Genomic DNA, 23,349 nt, shown 5'->3' with positions numbered 1-23,349 from the left:
CTGACAAGACAATAATGATCGAATTGCTATTGAAGTACTGATAAACAGCATTAAAGGAGATAACAAAACGTTTTACCTTAATATTGTTTTACTGAGATTAATGTACTATTATTAAGTACCATTGTTTTCAACCAATTATACAGGGTGACTTTGAATTCGACGTATTCCTCTCGGGAGGTGATTATACAACTAATTTCCCACAAAATTAGCCCTGAGGTCCTTGGGCGGAAAGTGGCTAGTTTCTGAGATATTCAACATTTTTGGTTTTTGCCAAAAAATCCTGAATTGATTACAAAAACATCAATAAATAAAAAAAGACTGGTTGGATTTTAGTAGTTTTAGTTTTAATCAGTTGCCAATACATCAGTTATCATTTATAAATACTAATAATGGCACAAATATCATTCGTTTTAAAATAGCAAGTAATTTCCTATCAAATTTTGTTTTGTGTCACTAATTTGGTCAATAGAAAACGGGATTTATTTCAAAAAAAATATATGACACTAAGCGTACAAACTATTAGAAAAACTTCCTTGGTTTATTAGCTATCCAGAAACATAAAATTATTGACAACATTCTCAAAAATAAATGAATTAATTGATGATAAGTAGAGTGTAAAGAGAAAAAGGCAATTTCAAAAACATCTTTATTTGCAAAAATTTGTTCAAAGTAACCTTCCCTACGACGAATGCATGCCCGAACACGCTTCCTTATCTCTATGACGGTCACTCTTGGACTGAATATGCGTCTAATTTCGTCATTATCTTCAAATATGTTTTGGAGAAGAATTTCGATACACGGCATATTCCGTCTGTATAAACAAGGGACTTTATGTAAAAATCAACCGGCGTTAGGTTCTGGTCACTGTGCATGCCATGTAGTCATGTAGTGGGACCGCCCTGTCAATCCAACGCCTGAAAACCGATGTATCCAACCACTGCCGCACAGTACGACACCAGCAATTTATACTGCGCTAACTCAAAAAGCGTACTTTACAGTAGAGGCGTTTAAAGGGAAAAACGTGATAACTTTTACATTCATTAAGATACTTTTTTGAAATTTGGTATGCTTAATATTTAATTTATTCATTGTAATATCTCATATTTATATTTCCTTAATTATTTATATTTTTTGATTTAGCGCAAGTTAGCCGTATATAAACGTAATTCATCAAAAAAATGTTACATCTTATACACGTCTAACTAATGTTAGCGTAGTGTAGTACGGGACGTCGTAGTGCATGATCAATCATCTGATGCATATTTCAATATTTTATAAAGAACATGTCCTTACTTACAAAAAGAATAGTCAACGTACCATTAATAAATTAATTAATACGTTAACACATAAGTATTTACTATGTAAAAGTCGCTAAGTCGTTCATTTTATAAACGAACAATTATACACACGAACGCACTAAACTACGCTAACTATGAGTTAGTGCAGTGTTGCACGGATTTTGACCAAAGTGATCCGCGCGCACACTCCGCTAATAATAGTTGGCGTAATATAAATCGAGTGATTTCAAAAAGTACCTTTACTTAGCGTTTTATAAGATTTGTAACTTTCTTATTTTTGCATATTTCTTCTCAATTTTTTTATGACGTATGTAAACACACATTTTAAGCAACTTGGCATAAAAAAAGTTTTTTCCAAATTTCGAGTTAGCGTAGTATAAATTGCTGGTGTCGAGTAGTTCGATAGTGCACTAAACAATCGTCGTGTTCGAATAAACTCATAATCTTGTTTCTAAATTCAAATTTAAAACAATGATCCTAGCTCATTCCTTATAAATTAATTTTAATTCTCACCATTTAAATTATTGGGTAAAAAGTAGAGCCCAATCAAGTCATTATTAAATATCTATCCAAACATTGTGGTTGGATACATCGGTTTTCAGGCGTTGGATTGACAGGGCGGTCCCACTACATGACTACATGGCATGCACAGTGACCAGAACCTAACGCCGGTTGATTTTTACATAAAGTCCCTTGTTTATACAGACGGAATATGCCGTGTATCGAAATTCTTCTCCAAAACATATTTGAAGATAATGACGAAATTAGACGCATATTCAGTCCAAGAGTGACCGTCATAGAGATAAGGAAGCGTGTTCGGGCATGTATTCGTCGTAGGGAAGGTTACTTTGAACAAATTTTTGCAAATAAAGATGTTTTTGAAATTGCCCTTTTCTCTTTACACTCTACTTATCATCAATTAATTCATTTATTTTTGAGAATGTTGTCAATAATTTTATGTTTCTGGATAGCTAATAAACCAAGGAAGTTTTTCTAATAGTTTGTACGCTTAGTGTCATATATTTTTTTTGAAATAAATCCAGTTTTCTATTGACCAAATTAGTGACACAAAACAAAATTTGATAGGAAATTACTTGCTATTTTAAAACGAATGATATTTGTGCCATTATTAGTATTTATAAATGATAACTGATGTATTGGCAACTGATTAAAACTAAAGCTACTAAAATCCAACCAGTATTTTTTTATTTATTGATGTTTTTGTAATCAATTCGGGATTTTTTTACAAAAACCAAAAATGTTGACTATCTCAGAAACTAGCCACTTTCCGCCCAAGGACCTCAGGACTAATTTTGTGGGAAATTAGTTGTATTATCACCTCCCGAGAGGAATACGTCGAATTCAAAGTCACCCTGTATAGTCCAAGGTCGTCACATTAAGCTATAAATAGATACTAAACAAAATTAGTCATCTTTATCAGCCGAGAGACGTCCACTGTTGAACATATGCCTCCCCCGTAGAAGACTAAGAGCTTGTTGTTGTACATACATACACGTACAACGACAAGCCGCCACCTGCATCCACTGGCTCATTTCTTGTGGAGGATAGACGTATCACCTGATGGTAAGCAATCGCCACTGCCCATGGACACTTGAAACATCAGAGGTGTTACAAGTACGTTGCCGGCCTTTTGGGTCGTTGGGGAATCGGGGATTGGGAAGATTGGGGAGGGAGTAATTGGGTTTCCGGTAACCTCACTCACACAACGAAACACAATGCAAGCGTTGTTTCACGTCGATTTTCGGTGAGGCCGTGATATTACTCCAGTCGAGCTGGCCCATTCGTCGGTCCGCCTAGTGGGAGGTCTGCCCATGCTGCGTATTTCGTTCCGCGGTCGCCACTCGATCACTTTCCTGGCCCAGCGGCCATCAGTCCTTCAAGCGACGTGGCCTGCCCATTGCCACTTCAGCCTGCATATTTTGAATTAGTTAGTAATACGGCTTATTAACGTAACAAATGCGAGGAGGATGCTCGACTACTTTCAAGTCACGACGGGAGCTTAAAATCATGAGTAGCAAAGTTGGTTCGAGTTGGTTGCAAAAATACAATTGCCTTAATGAAAAATGACACAGTTACATGAAGATGTTTAAATAAAAAAATGTAAACAATACTTCGGAATACAAGCATAGTTAATTATGATAACTGAAAACGAGGTCCCGGGTTCAATTTTATGTAAACTAAATGACGTGGAAATATTCGGTAAATTTATATTTTATGATATTAGGGTTCAGTATCATATTGTGTATTACTATTAAAAAAACCTAGTATTAAAATTAGATATTAGATAATTAATTGATATTAAACAATGACTAGTATGACCAATTGGTCAAATAATCACAAAGGTAACCAGTGAATTGTACTAAAATCTATTTCTTACTTTCCTTTCTGAGTTTAGAATAGTTTAGAAGGCGTGATTGACGTTGAAAAATCTTCGATGATTCATAGAGATTATCTGATTTATCAGACATCCAGTATCAAAGATTGTGTAACATATCTAAAGTACTAAGCGAGTAGGTATTGTCAGTACAAAGTCTTGTTATCATGAGAGTTTTCATTAGGGAAATTCCCATTTTGCCCTTAAAGTACCCACAGACGATCGAACTTGGTTTGGGCCGGACCACACCACACCGTACATTTTCAATGGATACCGCTGGATAGCCGAACCAAATTAATTGTATGGTGCAATTTGGGTTCGATCTACGAGTATTTCTGCTTTTAAATTAGTCCGGTGAGTCCGTAATTATACATACGTAGAACATTTTGAAAATTGACTTACGTATCGTCTACAAATTACGAAACTACTATACCTAATGCGCTGTAACAAGGTGCGGCTGACACATGCCAGTATGACGTTGACGTCTCTCTTTAGGGATGGACATTAGAAAAATCTTTTTTTATCGCTATCGATACTCGCAGCATACATTTAATTCTCTTTAATTTTTTTATTAAATGTGTGTGTTATTTAGTTGTGCAGTGTAACTACGTGAATCTGGGGGCACGGTAGTGCCCCCGCCAAGACGAGCCAAGCGAAGCGCAAGGGCACTACCTACCTTTTCTCGAAGCGCTTCGTCGTAGAAGAGAGAGCTGAGTACTGGCCTTTTTGCGCCGTAAATACTTTTATTTTATCAATTATGTATGTTTATTATTTTTGTAATTGGTGCAAATAAACTGTTTTTCTTTCTTTCTTTATATTTAATTTATACGGAACCGAATCAGCACGTGTATTAAAACGCCTAAATACCTAGATTTTTGTGTTTCTGGGAACTGGAACTGCTTGGTGTTAATTTCGTTGACCCTGTCATTTGATAGCATTATCAATAGGTCGTGCTCCGTCAAATACATTGCTGATTATACTTAGTTATTATTAATGTATTCTTGAAATATTAGGCTCCTTAGTCTAGTGGGTCAACCTCTATTACACGGGACTTAAAACACAAATGGTGAAAAGTGGGTGTATCATTATGTGCAGGTGCACCTCTGCCTACCCCTTAACAAATAAAAGGCGTGACGTTACTTTAGTCGAGTGGCAAGTTTGACTGTTAAGCTAATCTCCGCAGGATTCAATATTATAGGATAAGATCCTTTATCCTAATAAATACATATTTTAAGTCTGCAGCAAAGTATTATCATTGAATCTATGGAATTCTCAGGCCGTTGCCACCCAAAACACCAGAGGCGTTACAAGTATTTTGCTGGCCCTTTAGGGGCAGGGATTTAAGGGTTGTTGGGGAATTGCGGGTTGAAAGGAGGGTGTGGAGGGGTGATTGGGCTAACGGAAAAATGGGCTGATAACTATCATCATTCGGTGACAGCTTACCATCAGGTCTACTGCGAATATCACTGCTACAGATTGTAGAACAAAAAATACAATGATAAATTCCCGGAAGAATCTCACCAAAGTACTTAATTTACTGCGTAAAATCCACCATAAGCTTAAGTTCCCATGGTGAAATCTGACGATTTGCGTCAGATCGCAGACCACACGCGAATGTCATGTTGGTAATATGAGCATAGAACTTCCATGGCGTGATTCAATGTGTGATAGTATGTGGTGACTATCTGTAGTTATCTTCTACAAACAAGGAGTAACTTTTCTATGCTATGTTCTATCACAGGCTTGTCAGGACTTGTTTGGACATCAAACTTCGATACTATCCTCTTGCTTGAGAATTGAATTATGTAACTCCTCCAACCCTGAGACTTACCGACTAAAAATGACCCTGTTCCAACTCCTATACCAAATAAGAGCAACGGTACCATCCTGAAAGTTACTAACAAAAAATCTGCCTTTTCCAACTCCAGCTCCAAACAGGGGCCACGCTCACGTAGTGTGTTTTACGAAATTGCCTTTTAATCATGTAATGTGGCAGTATCAAAAAGGTCTAATTAATAAATAGCGACCCTTCTACAAAATATGTATTGGGTATTGGTCTATGGAATTTCTAAAGTAACTTAATGTGCTAAAACTCAGAATTCCAACTCTTTGTGTTCCACCAAGGCTCGTATCTTTACCGGGGCTCCGGCTCAAATCAGGAGGAGAAAGAACGAGGTGGTTTTTAGTCAGTATAAGTCTCGCCTAAGGCCTGAGAACCTATCTACACCTATTAAATTTATACCACCAACCACCAACTGTGCCTTGGACTCATTGGCTAATTTTCCCCCTGAAACTTTGTAATTTCTGTCTGTCTACTCTCGTGGCACATAAGCATGAGTTTATGTACGTATGATAAGGATAAAAGATATACAAATGTACCTATACTCAATATATCCAACAGATAATTACTTGTCATACAATTAAAACAAACAAGGAGTTTATATAAACAATTGATAGTTCAAACAAATATTTCGTTGTTATCCGTGTCAGAAGTCAGACCACACTATCAGACAGATAGTGGGCTGATAACAAACTATTATGTATCATCATTGTTTTATCTCAATAACTATACACTATACATTGTATTAATATAGTGCAGATAATTTATTTGGCGGATAGCAACAATGATAGTTGATTATTGTATACGCATTGATCCTAGTTTCACACGTATATATACTACAAATGGGGAGTTTAATGCTTGAAGCAGCAAGCTCATTGGATGATTTCCCCCTCAAAAATAAAATTAAAACATTATCATGAGTATATGAGTTAAAATAATTATTTTAATAATGTTCCACGAGGGCACAAGTGTAAGGGAAGTTTTAAAATCGACAATAATCTTGCAAAAAGTTACAAATCACTACATAGTATAAAACAAAGTCGCTATTTTTGTCTGTTTAGACAAACATAAAGAACAAACACAAAGATTTAAGCATACAGACGTATGCTTAAATCTTTAAAATTACGCAACGGATTTTGATGCGGTTTTTTTAATAGGTAGAGTGATTCAAGAGGAAGGTTTATATGTATAACACAGGCATAATATATCACCAATGCGACCCAGCTGGGGCGGGTCGTAGTAACTTTTAAAGTAAATCACACATAATTGTTAGTAGAGTACGCCAGAGCGTATTGTTTTATTGAATTAGACATAGAAGACCGTATCTAAATAATCATTATCTTAGATGTGCTAAACCTTATCAAGCGATTTAGGTTGAAATCGAGGACATTATTTGTACAGCAAATTATCATAATGTCTTAAATTCATTGAAGAGATTCTCGAGTATATCTGATCCTATATTATACGGGAACTAAAAGTAAAGTAAGCGTTTTGGAAGCTATTCAACACAAACAAACAATCAAACATTTTCTCTTTATAGTATAGTTCTACCATAATGCTCATAACATAATTGTGAGGCCATAAAATTCCTCCACAATAAATTATTATACTCGTTAAATTATAATATTCATACATTTTCTGATCACGTTTATACTGTAAGAATATTAAGTTGTTGTCACACGTGAGCTTCGTCAGTAGTGGAACTTCTTATCCCACATACATATAATCCGGTCCACCTATTTTGTACAAAACTTCTTTAAAATGGTGCTTTATAATGTAACCTAAAAGACATTCTACAGGGGAAATTAATTCAATAGTCATAAGACGCCCGCTTCTCATGCATGAGAGTGCAAATTCGAAACCTACCAACGGCTCCGATGTGACCTTTTTCGAGTTATATGTACTTTTTAATATTATTTAGACACCACTGCCAACGGTGAAAGAAAGAAAACGTCGTGAAGAAAGCTGGGCTTATGATTTCTAATTATAAATTTGAAATCACCAACCCGCATTGAGCTAATGTGATTAATGCTCAAACCTTCTCCGTGCAAGAAGAGGCCTCTGGTCAGCAGAGGCTACTTAATAAGCTGTTGATTTGATGTGTGTATGTATATAGAGGAATTTTAAGAACAACTAGTGATAATAAGATTTAAAAGCACCCAACTCCGCTCTCTGATAAACTTGAACCTTTTAAACTGTGACCTCATACCGACATACTTCTTATGTAGTGGAAGCTCATAGTCCAGGAGTAGATTATCACAAGCTGTCCATCAACATCGGGAACCCTGATCCCTAACAAATTGTATAGGTACAATGGTGGTCGCATGCGCCTGACCACCACTAAGTTAATGTTTGCTTGCACCTGCTCTGATCCGCTCTCTAGCCCCGGCCCAAAATCGTGAATTGATGAACGAAGTGGGGTGTTGGGCAGTGTCGCCGCTGATACAAGTAGCCTAACAACATCAAACGCACCACTGACTCAAATATTACACATGTTGTGCGTGTTTCTATTAGATGAGACATTTATGGGGTATGGCTTAATCTGTTTGCTGTGTTCAAGCAATAAAATTTTAAAATTGATCACGCGGATCTGTCCTCCACAGTACCTACAAAAGTAAATCACGACAACAACACTGCACCGTGCAAGTCTCGTGATGAGAGATAACCTAGAAAGTACTCATCACAATTAGTTATCGGACACTTAACTAATGAAGTACTAACTACTTTCTACATGTGCTAGTTCAGTAATCGGCCAATGTACTAAGATACACTGCTAATGGAATTGTCAAAGTAACACGCTGTATCTGATAAGGATCATTCTACAGTCATTTGTATTGGAAGTATGCACTAAGTTAGAAATAGTTTTCGCCTGCAGCTCCGTCTGCGTGGATTTATTTGAATTTTCTTGAATACCGAGATAAATAGCCTACAAATAACCATGAAAATTAGTACCTAAGCTTTGTCAATTAGTGAATGAGAAACCAGTCCTGAATTTTATTATAAACTAGCTACTTCCGCGCGGTTTCACCCGCTCTGCTCGGCTACTATTGGTCATAGCGTGATATTTTATAGCCTATAGCCTTCCTCGATAAATGAACTATCCAACACAAAAAGAATTATTCAAATCGGACCAGTAGTTCCGGAGATTAGCGCGTTCAAACAAACAAACAAACAATCAAACAAACAATCAAACAAACAATCAAACAAACAATCAAACAAACAATCAAACAAACAAACTCTTCAGCTTTATAATATTAGTATAGATTTCGTAAGACATACAAAATTTATTATTATGTTATCGGCTTACTCAAGTAACTGTTTGAAAAGGAACTCGACTAGTTTTAGGCCATGCTAGCTAGCTTTAATCAGTCCTGAAGCTCCGGTTCTTCTTCTAATCAAACAAACATACAATCAGATGTGTTATCTTGTGTTTTGGTTAGTATTTTTATCAGTTTAAACTCTGTCTCAATGTCGGGCACATATCGTTTGGTTTAGTTCACTACTGCTACAGTAGAACAAGGCCGATGGCTAGACGGTTTGTCAAAGATTTCAGTTTATACAATCGTCATGTCTTCTGAAGTTTTAATGTGGAAGAATAACCAACATATATGCTATCATACAACATTGATGTCATTAACTTAAAATCACGGTTTACTCACGTATATTAATGGAGAAAAGCTCTACTAGTTTCGAGTCACAGAGGGACTCTTCATCATGAGCAGCGTGCGCGAAACTAGTAGAGCTTTTCTCCATTAATGTACGTGAGTAAACCATGATTTTTAGTTAATTTAGTATATCTCACACCATAGTTATTACAACAATACAAAATAATTAATTCCGGATAGATAATAATATTATAATGTGACATAAGTTTTCCCACGTGTCCAACACAACATGAAAACAACACATGTTTTTTTAAAAGCCAGTATGACAAATTACTCACATACATTTGGTGAAGCGTAACCTTAGTATGACTTTGCTTTAGGTTTAAAGTAATAGAAACGAGAGCGCGTTCGGCGTTCTGATTTACCGGCTTGAATAAACTAACCAATAAGAGGCCCGAACGCGCTCTCGTTTCGTTTTCGTTCAACGTAATGTAAACTCATACTAAGGGCACTGGTTCGCAGTTAAAATTCCTTTTTAAAATGTGGTAGTACACTCTTTTAAAACAGGCCTTTGCTTGGTACTCGTATCTTATCAACATACATAAATATTTATCGACAAAATATATCAATATTGAATGACCACTGATATGTTTAATTTGGAGTATCTTAACATACGTTTAACATAACATCACGCTTTTTAAGCCCTGAAGGTGTAGATTGAGGCGCATATTTATAGATCCTACAAATCTGACAATGGAGGCAGGTATATGTATAATGTACATGGCCGTATTTAATAGGAAGTGAGCCTATTGCCATGTGTCGGCCAGAATTCCAGACTCTATTTATTTTCAAAATACTTTTAAGTCCAAATAAAATATGTATTTCATACATTGTCCAATTCCAGAATCGAATCTGTGATCCTTTACTCGAAATTCACACTTATGGCCATTCATCTAATAAGCCAGAACATGTATTATTTTAATAACTAAAGAAGAATGTGATAAAACAAGCCTAACCACTCATATTATTGAAATCGAAAGTCATTATCACAATTTACGCAGCTATTCGCGAGATAATAGCACACACATGTACATAAGATTGACTAGAGACCAAAACAAATATTGTTACGCAATCGATCAAGGCCGGGCGCTAACCAAATGGTTTGTGTCAAAATCAAAAACCGACTCGAGTTATGTAGATAGCTCTAATATTCAAATGTTTATGAATGAACTATGAAGTGTACTTCGAACGGACTGATCTTATCTCTGTTTATTTGTTTGTGTTTAATATGGTCCGAAGTTACTAGGCTGATGATAATATTTAAGCGTTTCCTAGGATTTTCTCCTTTGCCGTGGGTGCGTTTACAAACATACAAGTTCACATACACATGCCACTCAGACCCGAAACAACAATTTGTGGATCACACAAAGAGTTGCTCCGTGCGGTAATCAAATCCGCCGGTTGCCCAACCATCTGTAAGCCAGGATCTACAGTAGATACAAATATTGAAAACACCGGGACACTGAAGTCCGACGCGTCTCAGGAATAACTATGTATGATTGTCTTGGATCCCGCAACAAAATAAATCAGAGAAAAATCTTGGCCTTGGAAATATCAATAAAAACGGCAATCATGGCGAAATGCCATCAATTCCCATCGTCTATTTCACTAGTTATACATCAGTCTTTGTCCTTACCTAATTTAATATCAAAATGCTTGACTTACATAAATTAATCGATTGAAGTACTTGTTAAGTAATTTAAATTTAGTAAAGCACTTAACTATGTAAGAACTAATAACAATAGGTAATCGTAATGTTTTATTATAACTTTTATGAGACGTACTAAATTAATTATTAGTGTGTAGCAGCGCGCCAATTGGTTCGAATGCTGTTCATATAAGCCTCTAGCATGGCTTGCATCTAGTCCAGTTCCTCGTCATACTGTTACGTGTGTAAGTCGATAACATAATAATCTATTGTAATGTTTGTTTGTCCCCAGGTTCAGTGAAGTGTTGCCGGACAGTAATGTAATACAACAATGGATCCACAAGAACTAGTACCATTGGAATGTGAGTAAATACTTCAATGTATGACAAGGTTTATACAGTGGCTTACTTATACAATATCACCGAAGCGGTAGTTCTACCTAGCGGGTTTACCGGGGCTCCGGCTCGAAAAGTAGGAGTAGGAACGGGGTGGTTTTTAGTCAGTAAGAGTCTGACACTCCCTCTCACCTCGCCCAAAGCGGGAGAAGTCATTGGATGATTTTCCCCCTTAATAAAAAAAGTACTTATGTCACAAAACCGATGTCATTGAAACTGAATATTTTCGAAAATTAAAAGACTGCGATGTAAGACCCAAGAATACAATATTATTATATACTCGGCACTGTGACTTTCTGCGAGAGAGTAATAATACAATTAAATAATGCTAAATGCTAAGACCCTTCATAACCGTGAGGTGTGCAACCTCAGGGAATATTTCCTGAAAGTAAACGAGGGTATGCATCGAGAAGTAGCGGCAGTGGACAATGGATTCACTCCACTATCTTTAGCAAAAGAGAACTGGCGCAAACCTGTGGTACTAAGCGTCAATGACCGCAAGGAGGTATGGCATAGCAAGGAGCTCCACGGACGCTTCTTCCGGGCCCTTCATGGACCCAGTGTAGATTTTCTGGCGTCCGTATCTTGGCTACGATTCAGTAATCTCTTTGGAGAAACTGAAGGATTTGTCTGTGCAATTATGGACGAAGTTATCCTTACGAATAACTACCGGAAATATATTATTAAGGATGGGACCGTTGACATATGTCGGGCATGTCATAGTCCTGGTGAATCCATAAGACATATAATTTCTGGTTGTGGTCGTTTGGCTAATGGTGAATATTTGCATAGACATGTTGAGTTTGAGGTTCCATACTACAAGTATGTGCCCGATCCAGTTCTCGAAAACGGCCATATCACGTTGTACTGGGATCGATCTATCATCACTGACAGGACTATTGTAGCCAATAAACCTGATATAGTGGTGATAGACCGACAAGCGCGCCGCACGATGATAATCGATATCACCATCCCTCATGACGAGAACCTCGTGAAAGCTGAAAAAGATAAACAAATAAAATATCTTGATTTGGCTCACGAGGTTGTCGACATGTGGAATGTGGATTCGGCTATCGTTGTGCCGATAGTCGTGTCGGCCAACGGTTTAATACCCAACAGCCTCGACAACCACCTTAGGAGGCTGGGGTTGGGCGGATGGATCAAGGGCCTGATGCAGAAGGCAGTACTCCTCGAAACGGCACGTATTGTGAGGAGGTTTCTGTCTTTGGAGCTCTAACCACCGCTAGCTTGGACCATGCTCCCGCTACTGGTCGGCTCCTATTTTTATATTTTTAAATGTTATTTTGTTTTTTATTTTTATAAGTAATGTTTAAAAATATAATTTTAGAGTGTTTTAAATAAATATATGGAAATTAAATAATGCAAACCGCAATATTCACAATAACAGCTTGAGTATGCGATGTATCAATAGTAGGGAAGCCACCTGATCCGGAGCTGCGGACTACCTAGCGGGTTTACCGGGGCTCCGGCTCGAAAAACAGGTGTAGGAACGGGGTGGTTTTTAGTCAGTAAGAGTCTGACATTCCCTATTGCCTCGCCCAGGGCGGGAGAAGTCATTGGATGTTTTTGCCCCATTAAAAAAACGAATGTCACAAAAGCGATGTAATTGAAATTGAATATTTTCTAAAATTAAAAGACCGCGATGTAAGTAAGATCCAATAATACAATCTATACTTGGCACTCGCACTTATGTCTAACGCGACTATCTTTATATATATAATTCTTCTGTAAGTGTGTATGTCACTGAACTCCTTTTAAACGACTGGACCGATTATGATGAAATTTTTTGTGTGTGTTCAAGGGGATCTGAGAATGGTTTAGATTCACAATTTTGTCCGCTGGACAATGTTTTTTTAAATAATTTTTAATTTATTAGTAGTTGTTGATTTTGGAATGTTTTACATTGGATCGGACAGACGGCGCTACCATCGCAGTGTCAAATATTAATGACGTTAGATATTGTCATAACATTTGAATAACAATTTTCATCAAAATGGTCCAGAATGTTTTAGCTTACGAGTATTAAAAAAAGTTTAAAATTTTCTAATTATAGACGAGTAGACAGGACAACGTCTGTCGGGTCCGCTAATCTTTATATATATAATTCTTCTGTGAGTGTGTATGTCACTGAACTTCTCTTAAACGAGTGGACCGATTTTGATGAACTTTTTTGTGTGTGTTCAAAGGGATCTGAGAATGGTTTAGATTCACAATTTCGTCCGCTGGACAATGTTTTTTTAATTAGTTTTTAATTTATTAGTAGTTGTTGATTATGGAATGCTTTACATTGGATCCGACAGACGGCGCTACCATCGCAGTGTCAAATATTAATGACGTTAGATATTGTCATAACATTTGAATAACAATTTTCATCAAAAAGGTCCAGAACGTTTTAGCTTATGAAAAAAAGTTTAAAATTTTCAAATTAAAGACGTGTAGACAGGACAACGTCTGTCGGGACCGCTAGTATAATATAAGACAGTAATAATGAAATGAAATAAAGATAACCGCAACATCCACAATAACAGTTCAAGTATGCGATGTATCAATAGTAGGGAAGCCATCCATAACACGTATCTTTCCATATAAAAAAACATAGCTTAGCTGAATCCGTTTCCAACAGTACCTACTAAGCCATGTGTACCAACAAACATTATTGGTGGAAGCCAAACGCATCCACAGCAACGTAAGCATAACACATCTCTGATCGAAAAGCACCCTAATGATGCCGTTCCAACATTCCACAGCGGGTCTCCCCCTACCGCGCCCCCACCACGGCACCAGGAACTGTTACCTGGCGCCCCGCACCTGCTACACAGCACCACTCCGCCTGTGTCGGCTGCTGGCGCTGCTCTTCGGGATGCCCACCGTATTCCTCATGGTACCACTGTATTTAAGGTAAGGGAGGTTATTGAGTACACAGATTTATGAGCCCCGGGTGTGGCTGGAAATGAGACGAGCATAAATAAATAACGTTGGCATATACTTGGTTGTTCTCTTGTGTCGTGGTTGTGAGTGCGTTTACAAACATAAATTTACAAGCACACATGACCCGCAAACTAGACAGAAGATAGAAATAGATTATAAGAAAAAAATATTTTCATTAAAACATATGGCCTGATATGATATTACCATTTATTCCATACCAGAAAGAAATAAACGGCCTCAAAGAAAATCGACGTGAAACAACGCTTGCGTTGTGTTTCGTTGAGTGAGTGAGGTTACCGTAGGCCCAATTACCCCCCTTCCCAATCCCCGATCCCCTAATTCCTAACTCCCAAAAGGTCGGCAATGCACTTGTAATGCCTCTGGTGTTTTGAGTGTCCATGGGTGGCGGCGATTGCTTACCATCAGGTGATCCATCTGCTCGTTTACCGGCTTATTCCATAAAAAAAAATATAAGTTTGGAACTGATTATTATACGTAATGCTATGCAAAACTAACCAGACTACGTATGTCTGTATGTACAAACCTCTCGACACCGTTACTACATGACAATATTATCAGCACTTAATAGAACAGTCTTGTAGACACAGACTTATGTCTGTCTGTCTGTCTGGCACTTGTAACTAAAGTACTGGTCGATAACCTTAATGTCTGAGCTTCTATTGTTGAACACTGCACATAATATGCCTATACAAATAGCATACATGCTGGTCACATTGAATAGAATAGTCAGACTCGAGTCTAGGCACTGACATAGGATATTTTCTGACTTGAAGATAGGTCTTAAAAATTTAGGTCATCTTCATCGTAAGCCTTTTTCAACCAATTTAGTTTAGGCCTTCTTCATTTCTTTTCATTTCACCATATTTTGGACTGTAAGCATTCAATTTTGTCCCGTCACCAATTTGATGTCATCTTTCCATTTCGTCTGCGGTCTTCCAATGGGCTGTTTATGTTCCCACGGTCTGTCTGGTCCCTGTTCAGCCCCTATTGGTCATAGCCTTCCTCGCTAAATACAGTATTCAACACAACATTTATTCAAAGCGTACCAGTAGTTGCGGAGATTAGTGCGTTTAAACAATCAAACTAAATATTTCGCTTTATCTATTAGTCATGATATTTTATAACCTTTCTCAATAAATGCATTATCCAACACAGAAATAACTATTCAAATCGGACCAGTCCTTCCGGAGATTACCGCGTTCAAAAAAACAAACAAACTCTTCTATATTTTATATGTAGGAGTATGAATAAAAATCCATACAAAGCATAATCATATACAAAGCTTTTTTAGCAGTTCTTGTCCTCTTTATATCAACAACTTTCACAAAAACTCCTTCATCAAAATATGCAGTGACTATTAACGATTATGATACCAACTAAAAATATGTATCTGCATGTAATAATTTGTAACAATTAAGAGATAAAAGTGATTATGTGGCTGTGTACAATTCCTTCACTGTTGACATACATAATATGAGGCATCGAGTAGATAACACCGCGGCTGTTGTCCCAACACTCGAACATCTTTGTTTTTTAATCTGCTCGTGCTAAAATATTATTATTGGTCCTTTTAATTTTAATGAAAAATGTTGTATTTCTGACCACTTCTTACCACCTTATCACTTCTACTCTTTCCTCAAGCATCGTAAGGGTCGACTGGCCTCGCTGGCAGGTATACTCTTGTATCTTTTAAGCAGCGATCTCTAAAGCCTTGTACCAAGAGTGGAATTATAGCAAACCCTCTTGTGTAAAGGAAGGCTTACCGTTCAAAATGAACGAAGTCCAATTATCGTAAGTGCCAAAGAACCAAGTCTAATTACCAGAATGACACCAGAACCTCACAGAAAACTGACGTGAAACAACGCTTGCGTTATATTTCTTCGTGTGAGTGAGGTTACCTTCCAAATCCCTGAATCCCCAATAAACCTCAAATTCCAAACCCCCAAAAAGTGTTCCAAATCTTCTAACGATCTAACATCTATTAATTCCAATGATTTACATGATTATCCTTTTGTTACAGATACCGCGTATTCTCCGGCCAGATGTACCCGATGAGTATGACAGACATGCGGCTGATAGACAGTAAGATATCGCCCACTTGGTGCCAGGTAGGTGTGTACCGCTGTACGTCACTATCTACACACATATCAGACACTCGACCATCAATCTCTGTGTGTAATCACTTCATGACCACGGCTTGAACTGGTGGTGCGGCTCGTGTTACATTTGCATAATATTTTTACATTCTTATCAGAGACTAGCTACTTCCGCGCGGTTTCACCCGCTCTGCTTGGCTCCTATTGGTCATAGCTTGATGTTTTATAGCCTTCCTCGATAAATGCACTATTCAACACAAAAAGAATTATTCAAATCGGACCAGTAGTTCTGGAGATTAGCGTTCAAACAAACAAACAATCAAACAAAAAGTATAGAAGTATAGAAAATGTCTAAGGGACTACTCAGTCTACAGTACTTAAACTATTGTTAGTACTTAAACATATGTTTACTTAAACTATTCCTTACTAACGATTTTATTCCGAACGAACATTTGGTTAAGGACTAGGTTAAGTAATCATTAAATGAATCTGAGTACGGCAGTAAGTATTGCCGGCCATTGTAAGTGCGGGTGCGCAGACCAGAAGCAAACCCGCGTGTATTTACGTTTAATGATGCTTTAATGAGTCAGAATCGTTATCATCAATATTCATTGAACATTATTCACTTTGGGTGTAATATGGTATAATAGCTATGTAGTTAATACTAGCAACACACGTGCCTCCGAACGAGAGGTAACAATTACCTTCCCACAGTTGGGTAAAAGTGTAGTTGTTTATTTTTCTAAATTTACCGTAATTCTCTGTGTTTATGAGATTCGAAGTAAAGAAAACGTAGGTCGTCTTTTTTCTCCCAGGCTGTTCTTAATTTTTTGGGTCGGTAATAGGTCGTAGCCAAAACCATCGACTGGATTTACATTCGGAGAGTAACGTAGCATGTCACTTTTTTTTTTTTTTTTTTTGAGGGGGGAAAATCATCCAATGACTTCTCCCGCCTTGGGTGAGGCGAGAGGGAGTGTCAGACTCTTACTGACTAAAAACCACACCGTTCCTTCTTGCATCCTTGTCACCTACAGGATTGAAACACAACGTTTAAAATATTGACCTCATTTCGTTTCTCCTTTTGAAAATTCCACGCCGGCTAAATCTTATGAACATACTTATCATTATGTGAGTAGTCGCCTGCAGTGTGTGCACGGTGCACGTCACAAAAGCACTTCACTGATTATGGTAATAAATAAATAAATATTATACATGGATGAATGGTGTGTAATTAATACATTGTCAGGTACGACACGTGTAAGGCAATGCGTCTTATTCAACGTGTAAATATAAATAAGGTGCATATTATACGAGTAGTATCTAGACACACGGCAGTGTGTCCGCCAAGTTCGAGCAAAAAAACCGACACACTTTCCGTGGGTTATATTACACGAACCATTTCGGGCCAAGTTCGACCCACCTATAACTCAAAATCTATTTTATCTACGCATATGAAATTTCTAGTATCTGTCGAGATCTACTTACTTATCTAAAATACAAAATTTCATTAATGTACCTATTGTAGGTCTTGAGATATAGACGTCAGAAAATCGCTATTTTTACTATACACTCACTGACTGACTGACTCACTCACTCATCAAAAACCTAGACCACTTCCAATGGTCGTATTGACTTGAAATTTGGCATGGAGGTAGGTCTTTAGGTCAAGGTAAAGGAAAAAATCTGAAAATGGCCAAGTGTGAGTCGGTTTTAAAAATAATGAAGGTGTAAATTCATAACCCTAAGGAACTAAAACAAAAAAATTATCTATATCTTCCAATGGTCGTACCGACCTAAAATTCGTTACGAAGGTTTGTATTTAGTCAAAGTAAAGTAAAATAAGAAAAAAAGAAAATAAACCTAACAAAAATAAATGAAATCCCACTCAAAACATAAATGTGAAAGGCTGCCAAGTTCGATAATATTGGAATGCTTCGCCTATAAAAGAAGTGAGATCTAAATACCAAGTTCCATACACAGACCTCAGTTAAAAATGATATAACTTGGCAAGTTTTAATTAAAATTATATACTTGACTCATTGCGTTTAGTAGGTTTAAAACAAAGTGTGTGAAAACTTGCCAACTTGTTATATCATTTTTAACTGAGGTCTGTGTATGGAACTTGGTACTTATTTAGATCTCACTTCTTTTATAGGCGAAGCATTCCAATATTATCGAACTTGGCAGCCTTTCACATTTATGTTTTGAGTGGGATTAAATATACATGACATATATAATGAGAGGAGTGTAACGCCCAATTTTATCTGTTACCAGAATTACTGCTGCGAATTATCATTACTTTATTTAATCCAAAAGTAAGTTTGTTTGTTTGTTAATTGTTACCTGTTTACACTTAATACATACATACATACATAAATAGCCTCGCGCCTGTCTCCCAAAGAGGTAGGCAGAGGCTTCTTTTGATGGGGAAAAATCTTCCAATAGCTTCTCCCGCCTTGGGCGAGCAGAGAGTGTGTGTCAGACTAAAAACAACCCAGTTCTTACTCCTGCTTTTCGAGCCGAAGCCCCGGTAAGCAGTCAGGCAGTAGGTCATCTGTCTTTTCATGCATGCTCATCGGTTAAGGGTACTTTTAATTTCCTTTCTTTAAATCTGCTCAAGAAATATTGTTGAAATTTTGTATATTTCTAGTTAGGAGTATATTGGACACCTTTTCACCTCGGACAAAGATACAAAATATGTATCCAGAACGTACATTAATTCCTCTAATTTAACAACTATTTAGAATGTTAAGAAATAAATACTAAACACGATAATGCTAACACAATTTTCAGGCAAACTAAAATGCACCTTAGTATACCGATGATACAATTCAAATTAGTTATATCATAGAGGTATAATTTTTAATGTTCTGACCGATAACCTTATCTTGTTGAGTTTATCTTTATAGTTAGTTTTAAACACAAAAATATATGTTTTACAAGTTTTTATTAAGTGTCTAAATAAGCATGTAGATTGTAGACACTAAATCAGTGAAAAAACAGGCAGCTATGAACGTTGCATGGTTAATTTTCAATAACAATGTTTTTTTTCAACCCCACACAATTTCTTCTGTGTTGTGGATGCGTTTGCATACAAACAAACATACAACACAAACACATCACATCCAGACCCGAAACAACAATTTGTGGATCACACAAAGAGTTGCTCCAAGCTCGAATCGAACCCAATACCCATTGCACGGCAGCCAGTTCGCCAGCCACTGCACCAACCGTGCAGTATTTTTACAGAAGTCAGGCAGTAGAGCTCTCTGAGTAACTAACTAATCTTTTAAGTCTTTGACTTCCAATAGAACACTGTTGAAGGCAAATTCTCCGCTAACGTCGGTCACCGGTGACCACCACGGCGAAATATCAAACCTTATTCAACAGAGAAGGCCTATAGTCCATCTACAAATTATCACGGACTATCGACATTATGCATAAAGAAATCTCTTCTTAATTTCAATAAATAATCTTTCTCTCCTCTTAGAGACAAGTGGTGCGTTCGAACACGACGTTCAACGCGTTCGTGGTGCCTGGTCCGCCGCAGCTGACTGACGAGCTAGTGCCGGTCTCCATGACCAGGGAGCTGGAGTTGGACGATGATATGAAGGAGTACTGGGGCTTCTATCTGCTGAAGGGATCCTCGGTCACCGTGTCTGCTTGTGTGAGGTGAGGCTTTAATACTATTTTTAACCGACTTCCCAAAAAGGATACATATTATGTACACCGATTACATCCAGGTTTATCCACCGATTTGTTTGATTTTCAACTTCTATCATTGATTTGGTGGTGACTAAAAGGGTCTCGAGGGTCTAAATGTAACAAATCATATCTGTGTGTCTCATAAACACAGTCTCATAAAATCACATAGACCACCAATTTTAATTTTACTATCTTTAAGAGCTAAGAATTGTTTCACCGTTGGATGATATTTAGGGTCCATATAGATTTAGAAGTTGAAATTTACCGTCTTATCTATTGCCCAAGTAAATTATGTTCTTCTTTGATGATATAAATGGTTATTTGCATCAATCAATACTTCAAAAAACTTGTGGTATCTCATATTTTAAGGATTTCTTACAAAATTACTATCTATTCATGTTACTTCCAGCTTCCCCGGAGCATCTCTCATCATGATCAAAGGTTACAAGCACCTACAAGACTGTGCCTACATCGGTGATGACTCCTCGGAAGAGATCAACGAGCTGATCGAAGCCAACAGGCTTGGTCTACTCTCTGATGATGCGCTGAACAAAAAGATCTCAGAACTGAAGGTGGAAAATGGGAAAGTTAATAATCCAGGTAATTATAGTGTATCCAGATAGTAAAGTTTAGAAAAAAACTTCATGCTAATATTATAAATGGGAAAATTCGTGATCTTGTATGTTTCTTACTCAATCTCGTCAAAACGGATGAAATTTGGAACAGTGGTAGATTGTGGTCTGGAATAACACATAGGTTTTTCTTTATCGCACGTAAATACGAAGGAAGTGGCGGGCAAAAGCTAGTAGATGAATAAATAGACAACGTGCTGAAAGACTATGAGATAATGGCTGATAAAGGAGAACACAGGAACGTTTTCTTTATTGAAATAGATAATGAATTCATCTATAAGCCGTTCGTATTAAAGGTTCTATGTAAAAGTGGAACAAGTCTTCACTAAGCTCCTTTTATCTTGTAAAATAATTAATCAGTGTATCTTAAATAACTAATGCATTTTAGTTCACATAATGCAGTTTATCTTAAATAATTTATTTTTCACAAATAGAAACGATGAAGAGACACAAGTCTGGCGTCAGTTTCCACGATCCAAAGAACCACGTCGATGAGAACGTGACGTCAACATCATCAGAGAACTTAGCGACAGTCGACGTCACTGATCATGATCCTAAGGTGAGTTAGATCCTATGTCCCTTCCTACATAAATTCTCAGTAAATTCCAGATAACTCTAGATATAACATCATCAGCTAGATTACACCCTACTGCTTAGCAAAAGCAGTCTTCTTTCGAAGGGTATGCCAAAATAATCTACATGGCACACACTTCAAAGATGACATGGGGATCACAGATATGTATTGAACATTCAAAATATGCTGCTTCCAACTTCTCGATAGCTGGTAGTAGCTTTAGGATATCTTAGGGTCCGTATTATTAAAAACCTCTGTCTGACAATCGATAAAAGTCGCTTCCTACCAGTCGAACTGGAAATAACTGAGGGAGACCGCTTTTTTGATGACAGAGGGATACCTTCAAAAGGCGTCTAGCTTTTTGGGGATAAAAGACTAGGGAGAACGACCCCGGTGGCCACCCTCAACACCTGTAAGGGATCTGTGGGAGAACTACGTAGTGCAATGGACGTCATGTGACTTATATTATGATAATGATAAAACTTGATCAATTTTCTAGGAGCTTCGAGAAATTCTAGAACGTCTCCACGCTTTACGTGAAGCTGCAAAGATCCAGATAGCGAAGAACTACAGACCGCCAGCAAACATCATGTCGCTACCAGCACTACACAGGCACAGAGATGCTAATGTCGACAAGGAAGAAAGAAAATGGATATCTTTTCAAGGTACGTTATATATACATATATGAACAACGTAATGCAGAGTAGAGTCAATATTTATTTAACTTCTTTATGTTCTCGAATTGAATTAACTGATCCAGGGTACAAAATTTCTTCACTATTGTAATCTTCAAACACAGCACTACCTCCCATAAATTCCGTGGCAGATAATTTTACAAACGCCTTTTATATACTTCACAAGTTTGAATAAAGAGTAGCTTATGCTACTTTACAAAGCTAATATTGTCGAATGGTGAGGCTTTTGGTATATAATGTGCGTCGCCTAGAAAGACATTTTTTATTTTCAACCAATAAACTGCAATGATTATCTTCTTATACTCTTATTTCTTTTCCGTCTTCTAAGTTATAGTTATTCGATTGGGTTATGATGAATTTTGCTCTATCATTGGACTAACTTTCCCATTTTCCTTATTGGATTATGATGAATTTTTTTACAAAGTATGCCCATAAAAATTCAAAATAGCAAGATTATGTGAATAAGTAAAATTGTGATAAATCCGATAAAATTGACAGCATTGAATAGGATAATCCATATTTCTCTTCATTTGGATGTCAAAGAAATTTTATCTAAACGTGAATGTATTAAGACAATATCAGTAGGCTGAAAAATTGATAACCCTTCTGATATATTTAGATTTATCTTGATAACTTGATATCTGATAGACCATTGAAACATTTCGTGATCCTAAAGATAGTGATAGTGAAATTCAATTTATGAAAACAAACATGGCTGATATTACATCAGACTTTAAATTCAATGAAGATGAAGAAGACACACATATACAAGCAAACAGACAGACAGAAATATTTTCTTATAAAATTGACGTTGTTCAAGTCAGATAATTAAAATTCTCGTTGAATTTCGAAGCAGGAGTAGGAACGAGGTACTCTATCCGGAGCTGCGGACTACCTATCGGGTTTACCGGGGCTGTAGCTCGAAAAGCAGGAGTAGGAACGTTGTGTTTAGTCAGTAAGAGTCTGATACTCCCTCTCGCTTCATACATGGCGGTAGGAGTCATGGGATTATAATCTCCCTTAAAAAAATCTATTTTAGTTAAATACATATATTATAATAAACCAGATCTGACGTCAATATTATAATTTGTCATAAATAGCGTTAAAAAGAATGCAGTATGGAATGTTTATAACACCTACAATCCAAATTTTGATACGAGACATGTAATATTTATCAAAACATGCCAATAAAAGCTTCTAGATAAAGGAGCAACGATTATTATTTACTTTTAGAACGACATGCGCCAAGATGTAATAAAATGGCGATAATATTTTGTAAGTCATCGTGAACTCAACAGGTCTTGTAAATTAAGTTGTTCAACAACTACTTTCATATCATATCGCATCACTGTAATCAATTGCATACTTTCATAATTGTGTGTAAAATATACATCTTTTTCCAAATAAATATCTACAAATAAAATTAGCTATAGATC

General features: G+C 36.9%; 2 protein-coding genes across 6 annotated transcripts in view; one reads left to right on the top strand and one right to left on the bottom strand.

Moving 5' to 3' along the window:
• LOC118279065 (uncharacterized) overlaps window positions 1-23,349 on the bottom strand; it is a 595,270-nt gene that overhangs the window by 378,990 nt on the left and 192,931 nt on the right. The gene's annotated exons all lie outside the window — the stretch shown is intronic.
• The window catches only part of LOC118279192 (uncharacterized), a 63,381-nt gene that overhangs the window by 3,171 nt on the left and 36,861 nt on the right, over window positions 1-23,349 (top strand). For both annotated transcript variants that reach the window (XM_050698386.1, XM_050698387.1), the window contains exons 2-8: window positions 11,139-11,208; window positions 14,010-14,160; window positions 16,232-16,319; window positions 19,798-19,979; window positions 20,422-20,612; window positions 21,079-21,203; window positions 21,718-21,883. In XM_050698386.1, the coding sequence (XP_050554343.1) occupies window positions 11,178-11,208; window positions 14,010-14,160; window positions 16,232-16,319; window positions 19,798-19,979; window positions 20,422-20,612; window positions 21,079-21,203; window positions 21,718-21,883 (934 nt within the window). In that variant the 5' untranslated portion in view covers window positions 11,139-11,177. The remainder of the gene's footprint in view (window positions 1-11,138; window positions 11,209-14,009; window positions 14,161-16,231; window positions 16,320-19,797; window positions 19,980-20,421; window positions 20,613-21,078; window positions 21,204-21,717; window positions 21,884-23,349) is intronic.

This window comes from Spodoptera frugiperda, chromosome 14 (genome assembly GCF_023101765.2).
Source record: "Spodoptera frugiperda isolate SF20-4 chromosome 14, AGI-APGP_CSIRO_Sfru_2.0, whole genome shotgun sequence".
NCBI lineage: Eukaryota > Metazoa > Arthropoda > Insecta > Lepidoptera > Noctuidae > Spodoptera > Spodoptera frugiperda.
Note: the sequence above shows the minus strand (reverse complement) of the source record. Positions and strands in the feature narration are given on the sequence as shown.